Here is a 14,693-nt window from a genome sequence, read left to right on the forward strand (position 1 = left end):
TAGTAGGAGCCCCGTAATGCTTGGCCGCGTCTCCCCGCGGTGGGGGGGCTGGACAGCCACTGCGCCCCGCCGGGGCCTCTGCGACGCCGTGGCGGCTCCGGGTGGTCCCTCAGGTACCTGAGGCTGAGCGCGGGGGCGTCGTTCCCGTTCCGCCGACCCCCTCTGGCCGCCGCCGCAGTGTCTGGGGAAGGGACCCAGTTGGTGAGGGAGGCGCACCGGCCCCCACGGGGACTGCGCAGAGTGGCTTTTGCAGCGTCTGACAAAGCGCTTTCAGCGAAAGGGCGCCCACGTGTTTGGAAACTGCAGTTTTGCAGGTTTATACGCATATCTTTATTTCGCTCGTTTTCTCAATGAAAGTGCTAATTACGGGCAACACAAGGACCCTGCGGACACGAGCCCAGGCGGCAAAGCCTCCCGGCCGCCCCCTTCCCCGCGGATGCTCAGGGGGCCCCAGCGCCTGGACAGGCGGGTCTGTGGGGTCACGCTCCGGCGAGGCGGCGTCTAGTGATCCTAGAGGGTGGCCTCGGCGTGGGGGCGTCACTCCCAGCCGCCCCTCCTCCACGCGCTAACCACCCGTGTGACACCCCAATGCGTGTGTGCGGAGCGCAGGGATGTTTAAAAATGAAAAAGGGACTAATAGAATGGGGGGAATCCTGGCGTCGGGAAAGCCTTTCTAAATGACATGAACCCCGTAACTTGCTGTCCCTGTCACTGTAGGTGTACAGTCAGCTAGGTTATCCTGACCGGCAGCACTCCCGCTCACTTTCGGTTTCCGACTGAGAACAAGCAGGAGTTAGACCACCCTGCGGGGACCTGTGGGCACCCGGGGAACTGAGGGTGCCCAGGACTTCTAGAACACTTGCCCAGCTATTGTGCGGGTTAATTTTGTTCCTTCTCATCACTTAGACTGACAGCGGGGGACAGCCACCTACAGCACACAGGCCGAATCCGGCCCATGAGCTAAGAATCTTTTTTTAATGTTTTTAACAATCCTTAAAAAATGTAAAAACCAAAGACTATGCCACTTGCAAAGTCTAAAATATTTCCTATCTGGCCTTTTATGACCGCAGCCCCCTGACAGAGCCACCAGGTAAGACTGTACCAAGTGAGTCAGGGTGCAGGCGGCTGGGGGTGGGGTGTCCGGGTGCTGGTGACCAATAGGGCTCTTAGAAACCTGGTTGGGGGCCAAGGCACCTCTAGACGAGACGTTTCATGATCCCATTCATTTAGGTACTCAACTCCAAGCGCCCGAGATCTTGTGAATAAACCCCAAGGAATCTGCCAACTCTAGAAGTCACCACAACTGGTGCCATGGGCCATGCTCACTGCGGAGACGCACATGTGCCGGGAAAGAAGTAATAATAGGAGGTTGTGAATGATAAATAGTCATTTAATGTTTGAGAGATTCAAGTTCATAAAGACATTTCCTTGAATTTTCTTAATAAAGATGCTAAAAATGGTCGTTGCAATCTTTTTTAATATTTACAGTTTCTTTTTTCTTTTTACAAAGTTCTGTACATGAAAGTAAATATCCAGAAACAACCCCATCAACTGTCTGCTTCAGTAATCCTTGCTGGTGGGCTCACCATTTACAAGGAACACATCATTCAACGCACCCTGTCACAGAGACTGCCCCACCAGCAAGGACTTCCGACGGGAGGGGCATTATGAGGGCTCTCCGATGACCATCACCCCTCACCCCGAGGCCTTTGACTACCACTAGCAATCAATCAATCACCCACAAGATCAACAGTCACTGGCTTTAGTGAAGTGTGACCAACTGCCACTGCTGGCTAGTGCCAATGTCTACTCCCTATGCTGACTTCAACCCTTAAAGAGGCAGGTGTAGTAAGAACAGAAATAAACCCCATGTCCCCTTGGCTAGTCACTGTGAAAAGCGTGCGTAAGGCAATTGAATCGAGGGGTCAGGATTGCTCTTGCTAGGTCAGAAGAGACACTAGCAAGACTCTTAGCCTCATCCGCCCGCTGACGGGCCTCTGCGTCCAGGCCTCCAGGAGCAGGCGCCGCCTCCTTCACCAGACAAAGGGTTGTAACCTGGCAGGAGAGAGGAAGCAGAGCAGTTCTGGGAAGTCGGTATCAAACACGAGCTTGGCAGCCTGACACGCAGGGCGGGCACTGCAAAGATACGGACTCGATTCTCACGGACAGTTTCATAAACGCTTAGCCGCCATATGAAAAAATACTCCACACTGTGACTGCACTTTGGCTTGACTTTCTGGTAGGAATGAAAGCCATTCAGCTTCTTGGTCTTAACTCCCCAAAACACAGAAAACATTTGCCCCCCAAAACCCTCTCAAGATGGCTGGATATAAGTCTATGAAGGTTTCTACTACTTCTACGTATTAATAACGTGTACACATTCAAATAGGACTGTTCAAGCTACAGAAACACATTTAACAAAATGAAAATAGCATGGCCCTGGCAGTTCCTACAGGTCACAAAGGTCATCCACCGGCACAGACACTTGGCGACCAGGTGAGTGCTCAGGCTCCAGGGCCAGTGACAGCTTCAATGAGGTGGCTTTGCCCTTTCCTGGCCTGGGATCTCTGGGCTGTAACTCCCTGTGCCTCAGTTTCCTTATTTGTAAGCCCAGGCTAGCTCAAAGCACCCAGGTCTAGACTGTTGAGAGGCCATGCATAAAGCATGTCACGCATTACACTTTCTACAATTTACACTCTCTGAAATGTCACCCCTATTCATTCTGAAGAAGGCTTCCAGCACGAGAAAGTGTGAAAATAGCCTTTCTTTTCAGACACATCACTCCCCTGTGGAAAGCCAGCTTTGGGTTCCTGCTGCAAAGGGGGTCGGAGCTCAGCCTTTCAGGGTGACCCAGCTTGTACCCGTGCCGCCTTAGGAACTGTGTTCGTCTCCCCACGGTCCCCCAAGATGCCACCCAGGCCCCCAGACCCCTGCCGCGGCAGAAGGCCCTCTCCTCTGTGAGAACACAAAGCCTTCGGGCCAGAACTGGTTTCCACACAGCCTCTTGTCCCCCGCCCACCCTGCCACAGATGAATGCAGAGCTCCTAGCACAGCACACAGCACCGCTGCTTGTCACTGTGTGTGAGGCCCATCCCCAAAGGTCGTGAAAGCCCTCAAGGATGGGATGGAGACAGGCGGCTATGGTATCACCTGGGGCGGGGCGGGGCGCGGGGGGCGGGGAGGTTTGAAGTAAAAAGCCCCGGAGGATCCTTATCCGTTATCTGCCACAAACACGGCGGCACTCACAGGGCTGTCACGGCACCACAGTATAAGTGCGGTCATGCCAGTGACTTACTGGTGGCGGCCTTCACTGACTTCCTTTGGCAGTTTCTTACTGAACATTTCCTTTTGCACTGATTAGACAGAGGTGAAGGTTACAGGCTTCCTGGAGCAGGCACGGCCCACATCCTTGCTCCTGACCCACGGGCAGCAGGTTGAACTCCCAGCCACTGAAGGTTGCTTTGCTTCTGCTTCTTTTATTTAATCATTATAACCCTAAACTTGGGAATCTTGTTTTTAAAAGGCAAGCTTTAAGCATTGTTCAGAAGCTTTAATATTTGTACTCACCGCCTCCCCGCAAAGGCTTTCTGTCCGATTTTCGTTTCGGGGTGACTGATGAAGCAGAAGGACCCGGACTATCTTCTTCCTGTTTGAATACACACAGGCTTAAAACCATCCAACTAGTCTTCATGTGCCTCAAAAACGTCAGGGAGGCCAGTCTGAACTCACCTGAGGCTTTCTTGCACTTCCTTTGTAACTTTTTCCTTCTTGCATGCTATCCCACATTTCAATCTTCTGTCTCCTTTTTTCTTCTTCAAGCTGAGAAAGAATCGTACAGAGTGAATGCAGAAACAGCCATCTATCTCAGAGAAAATAGGAACTTTGGCAATTTTTAATTGAAATGTCCTTGCAAACTACCTTTCCCCTGCATTTTCTTCAGTTAATAAAACTTGTATTTAGTGGTATGAGTTTAATTCACAAACAGAACCTTTGGTTTTGTACCCTAGTAAAGAAAGCCCAAAGTGTCACGGAGAAAAGAATACGGATTCAGTCAGAAGCTCGCCTGTGGCAGGACGCTCTGGACAACGTGGGAGAACTCCGACTTGGAGTGATGTGGGTGGCAGGCCTGCTTTGCTGCTACCTGGCTGTGTCCCTGAGGGAAGCCACTCACCCCCTCTGCTTCTCAGAGCAGATGTGAAAGTGGTTTGGAAATCAAGCACGATGGAAAACATAAGGGAAAAGGAATCTCAGCAGAACATTAGGCCCAATAACGAGCCCTGGAGAAAGCCCGTAATCAGTGAGCAGGTTCCCGAGGCGGCAGGGAAACTGCACCGGCTGGATCTGTGCCTCTGCTTCCTGCTCCTGGAAGAGCAGCGTGCCTGGCAGCCCAAGAAAGGTCACGAAATCTCTCAGTCCCACTGGAATTCACACCCAAACTGCAGTTCTTGCTGGTTCCAATTAAACTGAAAGGTTACAAGTACATGCTAGAAGACGCCTTAGAAAGCACAGATCCAGAACATTTCTCCATGGCTTTCAAGATCCATCACTGCTAAACCCAAATACCTATCACATGGAGCTTTCATTGCTCGACAGGAGGTCGAGAAGAAGCCATCTCTGGACCTGAAGGCTGCGTCGTCCTCCTAGCTAACATGGAGAACACCAGAATGGAACGCAGCTGACAAATCCGGAGACCACAAACGAGAGCTGAGCTCACTGCAAGGCAGTCCAATCTCAGGTGATTATTAGTGTTTTGTAAGCTCCCGTAAGACTACCAGCTGATTTCTCAACAGAAACTTTGCAGGGATTGATATGCAATATTCAAAGTGATGAAAAGCAAGGACCTACAGCCAAGATTGCTCTATCCAGCAAAGCTATCATTTGGGATCGAAAGACAGATCAAGAGCTTCCCGACAAGAAAAAGCTAATGGCCTTCATCACCACCAAACCATTACAAGAAATGTTATAACTACGTACCTACCAATAATCACTTCAAATGTAAATGAGTTAAATGCTCCAATCAAAAGACTTATGATGACTGAATGTATAAGAAAACAAGACCCTTACATATGCTGCCACAAGAGACCCACTTCAGATCGAAAAGCACACAGACTGAAAGTAAAGGGATAGAAAAAGATACTTCATGCAAATGGAAATGAGAAAGAATCTGGGATAACAATACTTATACTGGACAAAAAAGACTTTAAAACGAAGACTACAATTAGAGACAAAGAAGGACATTTCATAATGATAAAGAAATCAATCCAACAACAGATTATAACCCTTATAAGCATTTACACACCCAAAGTAGGAGTACCTAAATATCTAAACAAATATTGAACGACATAAACAGAGAGACTGCCAGTAACAGTCATAGTAAGGGATGTTAGCACCCCACTGACATCAATGACGAGACCTTCCTGACAGAAATCAATCAGGAAACAGCAGCCTTAAATCACACATCAAACCACATGGATTTAATTGATATTTTAACAGCATCTCACCCCGAAGCAGCAGAATACATTCTTTTCAAGGGCACATGGAACATTTTTCAAGATAGACCACACAAGTCTCAATAAATTTAAGAAGACTGAAATCATGTTAGGCATCTTCTCTGACCACAGTGCTATGCCTAGAGGTCAATTACAATGGAAAAAACCCTGAAAAACACACAAACACATGGAGGCTGAGTATCATGCTACTAAATAATGAATGGGTCAACAATGAGATCAAGGAAGAAATCAAAAGACTCCTTGAGACAAATGAAAACGAAAACACAACGACCCCAAATCTATAGGACACGGCAAAAGCAGTCCTAAGAGGGAAATTCATAGAGATGCAGGCCTGCCCTCAAGAAACAAGGAAAATCTCAAATAAACAATCTACCCTTACACCTAAAGGAACCAGAAAAAGAACAGTAAACAAAGCCCCAAATGAATAGAAGGAAGGAAATAATAAAGATCAGAGTGGGAAAAAACAAAATAGAGCCTAAAAAAAACTACAAGGGATCAATGAAACCGAGAGCTGGTTCTTTGAAACGATAAACAAAAGTGATACACCTTTAAGCCAGACTCCTCAAGAAAAAAGAGAGAACTCAAATAAATAAAATCAGAAAGGAAAGAGAAGTGACAACTGACACCACAGAAATACAAATGATAAGAAAACACTACAAGCAACTAAATGCCAACAAATTGGACAATCGGGAAGAAATGGACAAATTCCTAGAAACATACTATCTTCCAAGACCGAATCAAGAAGAAACAGAAAATCTGAACAGATCGATTACTGCTAACAAAATTGAATCAATAATCAAAAAACTCCCAACAAACAAAAGTCCTGGACTAGATGGCTTCACAGGTAAACATTAACAAACATTCAAATATAAATTAACACTTAACCTTCTCAAACTATTCCAAAAAATTCAAAAGGAAGGGAGGCTCCCAAGCTCATTTTACAGGGCCACCATTATACTGATTCTAAGACGAGACAAAGATATTATAAAAAAAGAAAATTATAATATGATGAACATAGATGCAAAAACCTTCAACAAGATATTAGCAGCCCGAATTCAGCAATACACTATAAAGATCATACATCATGATCAAGTGGGATTTATTCCTGGGATACGAGGTTGATTCATCCGCAAATCAATTAACATGAGACACCACATAAACAAAATGAAGGATAAAAATCATATGATCATATCAACAGCAGAAAAACCATTTGACAAAATCCAGCATCTATTTATGATAAAAACTCTGAGCAAATATAGAGTCATGGGAAGCAAAGTACAACATAGGGAATGTAGTCAATGGTATTGTAACGTCACATGGGGAGTAGACTTGCTGGGGTGATCCCTTTGTGAGGTATGTAAATGCCTGATCACTATGTTGTTTTGTACACCTGAAACTAATAATAATAATACTAGAAAAACAACCTCTGAGCAAAGTGGCAATCTCTGAACATAATAAAGGCCACATATGACAAACCTACAGCTAACATCATACTCAATGGTGAAAAGCTAAAAGCATTCTCCTTAAGATCAGGAACAAAACAAGGAGGCCCACTTTCCCCACTTTTATTCAACATAGTACTGGAAGTCCTAGCCACAGCAATCAGGCAAGAAATAAAAAGCACCCAAATTAGAAAGAAAGAAGTAAAACTATTACTTGCAGATGATATGATACTATATAGAGAGAACCTGAAAGATTCTACCAAAAAACTATTAGAACAGATAAATTAATTTAGTAAAGTGGCAGGATACAAAATTCATATTCAGAAATGGGTTGTAGTTTCATACACCAATAACAAACTATGAGAAAGAAAAATTAAGAAAACAATCCCATTTACAATTGCATATATAAAAAAAAATTACATAAAATACCTAGGACTAAATTTAACCAAGGAGGTAAAAGACTTGTACTCAGAAAATTATAAGACATTGAAGAAATAAATTGAAGAAATTATAAATAAATGGAAGCAGATACCGTACTCATGGATAGCAAAAATTAACATCATTAAAATGTCCATACCCAAAGTAATCTACAGATTCAATGCAATCGCTATCAAAATGCCAATGGCCTTTTTCACAGAACTAGAACAAATAATCCTAAAATTTATATGGAACTACAAAAGACCCCGAATAGCCACAGCAATCTTGAGAAAGAAGAACAAAGTTGGAGGCATCACGCTACCTGATATCAAACTATACTACAAGGCTATAGTCATCAAAATAGCATGGTACTGGAATAAAAATAGACACATAGATCAAGAGAACAGAATAGAGCCCAGAAATAAACCCACACCTATATGGTCAGTTAATCTATGACAAAGTAGACAAGAATATACAATGGGGTAAAGACAGTCTCTTTAATAAATGGTGTTGGGAAAATTTGACAGATACATGCAAAAAAAAATGAAACTAAACCACTTTCTTTCATTATATACAAAAATAAACTCAAAATTGATTAAAAACTTAAATGTAAGACCTGAAACCATAAAACTTCTAGAAGAAAACACAGGCAGTAAACTCTTGGACATTAATTACCCTTAGTAATATTTTCATTGATGTATCTCCTCAGGCAAGGGAAACAAAACAAAAATTAAACAAATGGGACTGCATCAAACTAAAAAGGTTTTGCACAACAAAGGAAACCATCCAAAAAACGAAGACATCCTACTGAATGGGAGAAGATATTTGCCTATGACACATCTGATAAGGGGTTGATATTCAAAATTTATAAAGAACCATACAACTCAACACCAAAAAGCATGCAATCCAATTAAAAAATGGGCAGAGGACCTGAGTAGACATTTCTCCAAAGAGGACATACAAATGGCAAACACATGAAAAGATGCTCAACGTCACTAATCATAAAGAGAAATGCAAATTTAAACCACAATGAAATATGACATGACACCTGTCAGACTGGCCATCGTCAATAAATCAACAAACAACAAGTGCTGGCGAGGATGTGGAGAAAAGGGCGCCCTCGTGCACTGTTGGTGGGATTGTAAACTGGTGCAGCCACTATGGAAAACAGTATGGAGGTTCCTTAAAAAAATTAAAAATAAAACTACCTTATAACCCAGCAATTCCACTTCTGGGTATTTATCTGAAGAAATCCAAAACAGTATTTTGAAAGATATATGCAGCCATATGTTCACTGCAGTGTTATTTACAGTAGCCAAGACATGGAGGCAACCTAAGTGCCCATCACTAGGCGACTGGATAAAGAAGAGGTGCTGCATATATACAACGGAGTATTACTCGGCCATAAAAAAGAATGAATCTTACATTTTGTGACAACATGGATGGACCTAGAGTGCGTTATGCCACGTGAAATAAGTCAGACACAGAAAGACAAGTACCATATGATCTCACTTATATGTGAAACCTAAAACACAAAATAAATGAACAAACCAGAAACAGACTCATAGACACAGAAAACAAACTGATGGTTGCCAGATGGGAGGAGAGTTGTGGAGATGGGTGAAAAAGGTGAAGGGATTAAGAAGTACAAATTGGCAGTTACAAAACAGTCACGGGATGTAAAGTACAGCAGAGGGAATACAGTCAATAACATTGTAATCACCATGTATGATGCCAGGTGGGGACGAGACTTATCAGGAGATCACTTTGTTAAGTACTATGTGCTGTACACCTGAAACTAACATAAAATAATATCGAATGTCAACTGTAATTGAAAAGAATTTAAATTTTTAAAGAATGGCATATATGTATACTATGCTGCCATTTCTATGAAAAAAGAGCTATGCATGTGTTTATATGTGGATAAAATATTTCTGGAAAAAATACCTAAAAAAGCTTAATGGAATACTTGGGCAGCAGCAGGTGGGGGAACAAGGAGGGCAGAGACTTAGTTTTCATGGTACAGGTTTTTATATCGTGAATTTATTTAACCTCCTATGATTGGAAAGATTAAATAAGTAATAGGAATGTGCTAGTACATTTTAGGTCAGTGCAAGATGGACAAGCAACTGAACATGCAAAAAAGGGTGCTGAGACAGGGTGACGAAGGAAGGCGAGTGTGGGTAGCAGGCGTGGCCTTGTTCTGTCCTTCCCTTGTGCCGAACCACACTGGGGAGACTGGCAGAAACAAAACCCACCAGGAAGCGGTAGAAAGCCTGGAAACAGCAGAGCCACACGCGAGAGCCCCAGGAAGACTAACTTCTCTGCTGCCTCAGCGCTGGCACAGCTGCCTTCTGAGGGCACGAGGAGGGGCCCAGAAACACCTGGACTGGAACTAGAAAGCAGAGTCTCCACTTGTGTTCCCGCCACCCAGCCCGGGTCCGCTCTGGATAGGGAGCTCCTCCGGGCGAGAGCAGTACAATCCTCCACCTGGCCGCCCGGGTCACGTCCACAGCATCCTGGCTCTTCCTTCCCGCACCCCCCTAGGACCCCCACCAATCCATGAGCCTTTAAAACATCTTTCTGACCTCCATCTGGCCCCCGGGCCAGGCCCAGCGCCACCCTCCCCTGGCTCTCCTTCGGGCCACTGAAGAGTGGCGCTGCCAAGCCAGCTTGTGTGAGACACACAGCTCGAAACAGACCAGGGAGCTGACTCTGTGTCTGGTGGCGTGGCACCTGGCCACACAGTTTCTCTGGGTGAAAAACTGCTGGGAGGGAACCACCAAAAAGCAAAAACATAAATAAAAGACACATTCCTTTATGAGTATTTTCCCCCTAAACACTAAGAAATCGCACAAGGAAAGAACGCTGACCAATACTAAACTACAATGATTCTGCAACACCTGGATGTTCCCAGGACCTGCCCTAGTGTGTGCACACACGCGCACACACACAATTTTCACCCACTAAGCTTCAAACTATCATTTCTTAAAACCACACATTCAAACTCAAACCAGTTCATACCTGTCTCCGTTTTTCCTTATGCTTTTCAACTTGCGCATTTAATTCTTCTTGCATTTTTAAACGGGCAGCTGCCAAAGCCTCCTGTCGTTTTACAACAATGTCAGGTTCTAGAACGACAGAAAAAATGTGAGCTAAAGCACCTTGTATAACATAAATGAGAACTCTTGAGAGTCCATGTTATTAGAAATATACGAAACAGTACAGGGGTGGTGTATGTATGTGCGCGCGCCCGCGCGCGCGGTGGGGGAGGGGAAGTGGCAGAGATGACTGGAACTTTATCTTTAAAAACAAAACAAAACTGTAGTTCTACTTTATTGACTTGTGAATTTCAGTAACATTTCCAACTGTTGGATCACCCTTACAATACAATCAGTCACTTGTAGTTTTTCAAGCTAATCTTTCCAACAAAATTGAAAACAGGACAGCACAATACCTTTCACTACACACTTACTTTCGCAGAGCTTCATAAAAAGTCCTGTTTTGAGGTGCTCATCCTATCATCTTCTCAATCTACTCTGCAGTTGTCAGCACTTGGGTTGTGGACATGGCTGTAGCTGTCAGCCAACACCATGGGCATTCGCGTCACGAAAACCTGCCTCTTATGCAGGATTTACAGTTGTACTTTGTAGTTTGTTTGATGTACCACCAACGATCACAAAGACAGGAAGAATGGCAGGACCACGGGGTTTCACGGGACAGGAGAGGTATGTCTGAGTGAAGGAATTTTCTAAGTCTTTCCACTAAGACTACTTCTATGCGTGACATTTTCTTTCCTCCCCAACCTCAGTAACCACGGTGACTCAAATGAATGGGGATTTGTATTTGTTTAATTATGCTGCTAGTCTCAAAGCACTTCACATTTCTTTTGGGTATGTCCTCAGAAACCGAAGCTTCTAACTAATGAAAAGGCTACTGTTTCAGAGGAAGTAAGTTTTTGAAACAACCAAGTGCCAACTGAAATCAGGTCTGATGAGTACGTTGTGAAAATCAAAACACAGTGAACATGGAAAACGAAGGCTGAGTTCCTCCTCACTCACAAAGCTCCTAGAGATAACTCAAGAGTTAGTAGACAGACCCACAAATATGGAGAAACTGGGAAGTTTCCACTTGAATCCACCCTAGAAATGAACACTCTCCAACAAGATATACAACCCACACACCACCAGGCAGGTTTCCCATCTCATTAAAAAAAAAAAAATCTCTAAAATTAAAAACAAGTCTATAGCCCATTCACCAAAATCAATTCCAGAAGCCTAACACGGTTTTCCTCCCATACACACTAGACTCACGTGCTTCTCAAGCTGAACAACAGACTAACTCTGAAACGCTAAAATAAGTCGGTGTGAAGCCTTTCTCTGGTTTCAGGTACTAACCCACGGGAGCCGCAGCTGGGTCCAGCTGCCTCCGCCTCAGGGCCCTCAGCCGGGTGGAAAGCTTCTGAAAGGCCACGTAGAGAAGGACGCAGCTGAAGACGATGTACCAGCCATACGTGGCCAGCAGGGAGCCCACTGGAAAAAAACACGGTTTTCAAGAAACTAACAATGATATTAGTGCTGGACTTTCGCATAAAACGCGACAAAGACGCCCACCCTCAACACCTTCACGGTCCAGCTGAGGAACGGCCTAAGGAGGCAGGTAAAGTAGGAGCGAGAAGCGCGACAATTCAGGGATCGCCGAGCAGGGACTTCTCAACCATCTGGGGAGTCAGGGGGGCAAGTCTGGGGGCTGCAGGGACCGGCAGCGGGGTTCTGGGGGGTGAAGAGAAGGTCATCCGACCCTTCAGGAGGGCAAAGGCCTTTCAGACCCAGGGCACATACAGACAGGGGAGGCCGTGGCGGGCTGACACGGTGTTATTAGTGGGGTGGAGTCCGTGTGTGTGCGTGGAGGCCTGGAGGCAAACGCCAACGGCCCCGTGACCCCAGTAACTGCGACCGGAAGGGCTTGCTTGGCACAAAGTAGAAGGGTCGCGCAAAAATGGCCCGACAGCGCCGCCCAGGGAAGCGCGGCTCCGGGAGGGCCTGGGCGTCCGCTCGGCCTGCCGCCAGGACATGAGTGAGGCGCCTACACCCGGCTCCGGGCAAGGCCTCCCCAGGCCCGGCCGGACGCGCAGCGGAGGACGACCCACCGAACATGGCGGCGCGACCCCGCTGCCGCGCGGCTCGCGGCTACTCACCGGTGACGTGCAGGAAGTGCAGCCCCTCGGCCTCCACGGCCGGCCGCGCGGACAGCGGCTCCCCGTCCCGCTCCATGGCCGCCGGCGCTCCGCCAGGACCAGCAGCGTCAGCCTGCGCCTGCGCCTTCCGGCCCGTCCCTAGGTGTACGTGGCGCGCCGGGGGCGGGGTTTCGGCGGCCCGGCCCCGACGCTCGGCCTATCGCAGCGAGGGCGTGGCCGGTGTGGGCGTGGCCGGGCGGGGCGAGCCGGAATGGGCGTGGCCAGAACCCCAGAGCTGGCCGGGCACTGGGGAGCCGTGAGCCCTCCTTGCTGGCCTGAGTGAGGCCTTGTCACTGACCTCCTGGTCGACTTACTTGAATGTTTACTTTTATACTGAAGCAGGACAGCCTCCTCCCGCTGCCGGTGTTATCTTTCAGGATGAGAGTCCGGCTGATCCTCATGGCTCTCCTCCCCTCCAGAATCAAAACGTCTTGGGAAAGAATTACAATAGCACTGGCTCCACATTGAATTTTACTGTCACAAGACATTCACGGTTATTTAGAATAGTGCCGTGTTCCCTCTGCCTGCAGAACCCTCCTCCACCCCCTTCCATTCCTCACCTGTCACTACCTCTCTGAGTCCTATCTTAACTACCCTATTTGAAATTTGACTTGGAGGGTCTTTTTTTTTGGAAAAGGTTTTGAAGTGAACACACCTAGCTGTCTCAAAAGCTGACCTTTAGGAATGTAATTTTTAAAGAGAAAACTATAGGCACAAAATTGTGTCATTTGTGCTGAAGGCTATACCAAACCTAGATTTAATACCTGACCTAATTATTGTTTCAACGTCTTCCAGAACCACAATCTTAGTCTGAAAATTGCTGGTCCAGCACCAGACAGGTAATGTCACATCCCTCTCCATCCTTACCAGGAGGCTACGTGTACCTGCATGATGAAAACCCTTGCCACTCCCTTCCTTCCAAAAGATGCCCCCCCAATCCCTTCCTAATAGCTCCCTTGTCCCACCTTTCTTTCTTTAAAAATCTGCCATTTGTTACAAGCCCTCTGAGCGCCCTCCTAGTTGCTAGATGGGATACTGCCCGATTCATGAATCGCTTAATAAAGCCAATTGTACTTTCAAGTTTACTTGAATGTTTATTAACATGTGAAAAAATAGTGAACAGATGACATCGGAGGGTGCAAACCTTGAGTACAGCCAGTGCTTCCACGCCTGGTTTGCCTAGAAGTTCCCCAAAGGGGGTGGCTCTGGGGACAGCGCACTGACCTCTTCAGCGGTGTGCTCAGAAAGCAATAGGAGATTGCTACTGATGGACTGGAGTTCCCGGGCTACGGCAAAGAAAAGCATGAATAATGTGGTCACTCACTCGCGGGTTGTGAAAGCATTCATGAGGCCTAAGGAAAAGAGGTTAGAAAGTTTATCTGAGAAGATAAACACCGGTAGAGGAGCTGCCAAGGGGCAGAGTCTAGAGTAGACAGAAGCCCCGAGATCCTGTTTAGCTGGATCTCCAACCAGGATGTACATTGCTTTAGTCTTGCGTTGTGGTCAGCTTCGTCCATTGGGGTGGAGGAAGGTGTAGTTAAACTTGTCATCGCAACCTTTGAAGATGTATGAACTCAAGTTGGGGCCAAACGGCTGCCCCTAGGCCCGTTCCTGTTTTACCCAAACCTATCTTATCACCTTTGTACACTATATTGCAAACTGCAGCATATCTCTGCACACATATGTACACACAGTACAATGAATCACACAGTAAACTGAAATGTTAATAGATTTTGAATTACAGTAGGACCTCGATTTTCAAACGTCTCCGTTTACAAACATTTCGGTTTCCGAACGCCGTAAACCTGGAAGTAAATGCTTCAGTTTTCCAACACGCCTTGGAAGTCAAACATGTCACGCGGCTTCCGCTGAGTGCAAGATCCTGAGGCCTAGCTGTCGGCTGTTTTCAAACGTTTCAGAACTCCAGAACAGATTAACCGAGGTACCATTGTATTAGAATGCATGGCTGATGGCCATTTGTTTCAGTTCCTAGCATACTGCTATTCTTATGGCCCCAATGACAGAAGCTACTCATTTCTTTCTAGTCAGGCTGTTACCTTTGTCCCTTTAATCAGGGTGTGTCATCTC

The 14,693-nt window shown here is 46.1% G+C and overlaps 1 protein-coding gene across 1 annotated transcript; it reads right to left on the reverse strand.

Moving 5' to 3' along the window:
• Window positions 1-1,459: 1,459 nt before the first annotated feature.
• On the reverse strand, window positions 1,460-12,720 carry SELENOS (selenoprotein S). The gene is made up of 6 exons (XM_033100380.1): window positions 12,567-12,720; window positions 11,767-11,901; window positions 10,394-10,500; window positions 3,730-3,819; window positions 3,568-3,646; window positions 1,460-2,055 (listed from the first exon to the last, which is right to left on the reverse strand). Exons 1-6 carry the CDS (start codon window positions 12,640-12,642, stop codon window positions 1,976-1,978), a joined length of 567 nt encoding a protein of 188 aa, XP_032956271.1. The 5' UTR covers window positions 12,643-12,720; the 3' UTR covers window positions 1,460-1,975.
• Window positions 12,721-14,693: the final 1,973 nt, after the last annotated feature.

This window comes from Rhinolophus ferrumequinum, chromosome 28 (genome assembly GCF_004115265.2).
Source record: "Rhinolophus ferrumequinum isolate MPI-CBG mRhiFer1 chromosome 28, mRhiFer1_v1.p, whole genome shotgun sequence".
In the NCBI taxonomy this organism is placed as follows: Eukaryota; Metazoa; Chordata; class Mammalia; order Chiroptera; family Rhinolophidae; genus Rhinolophus; species Rhinolophus ferrumequinum.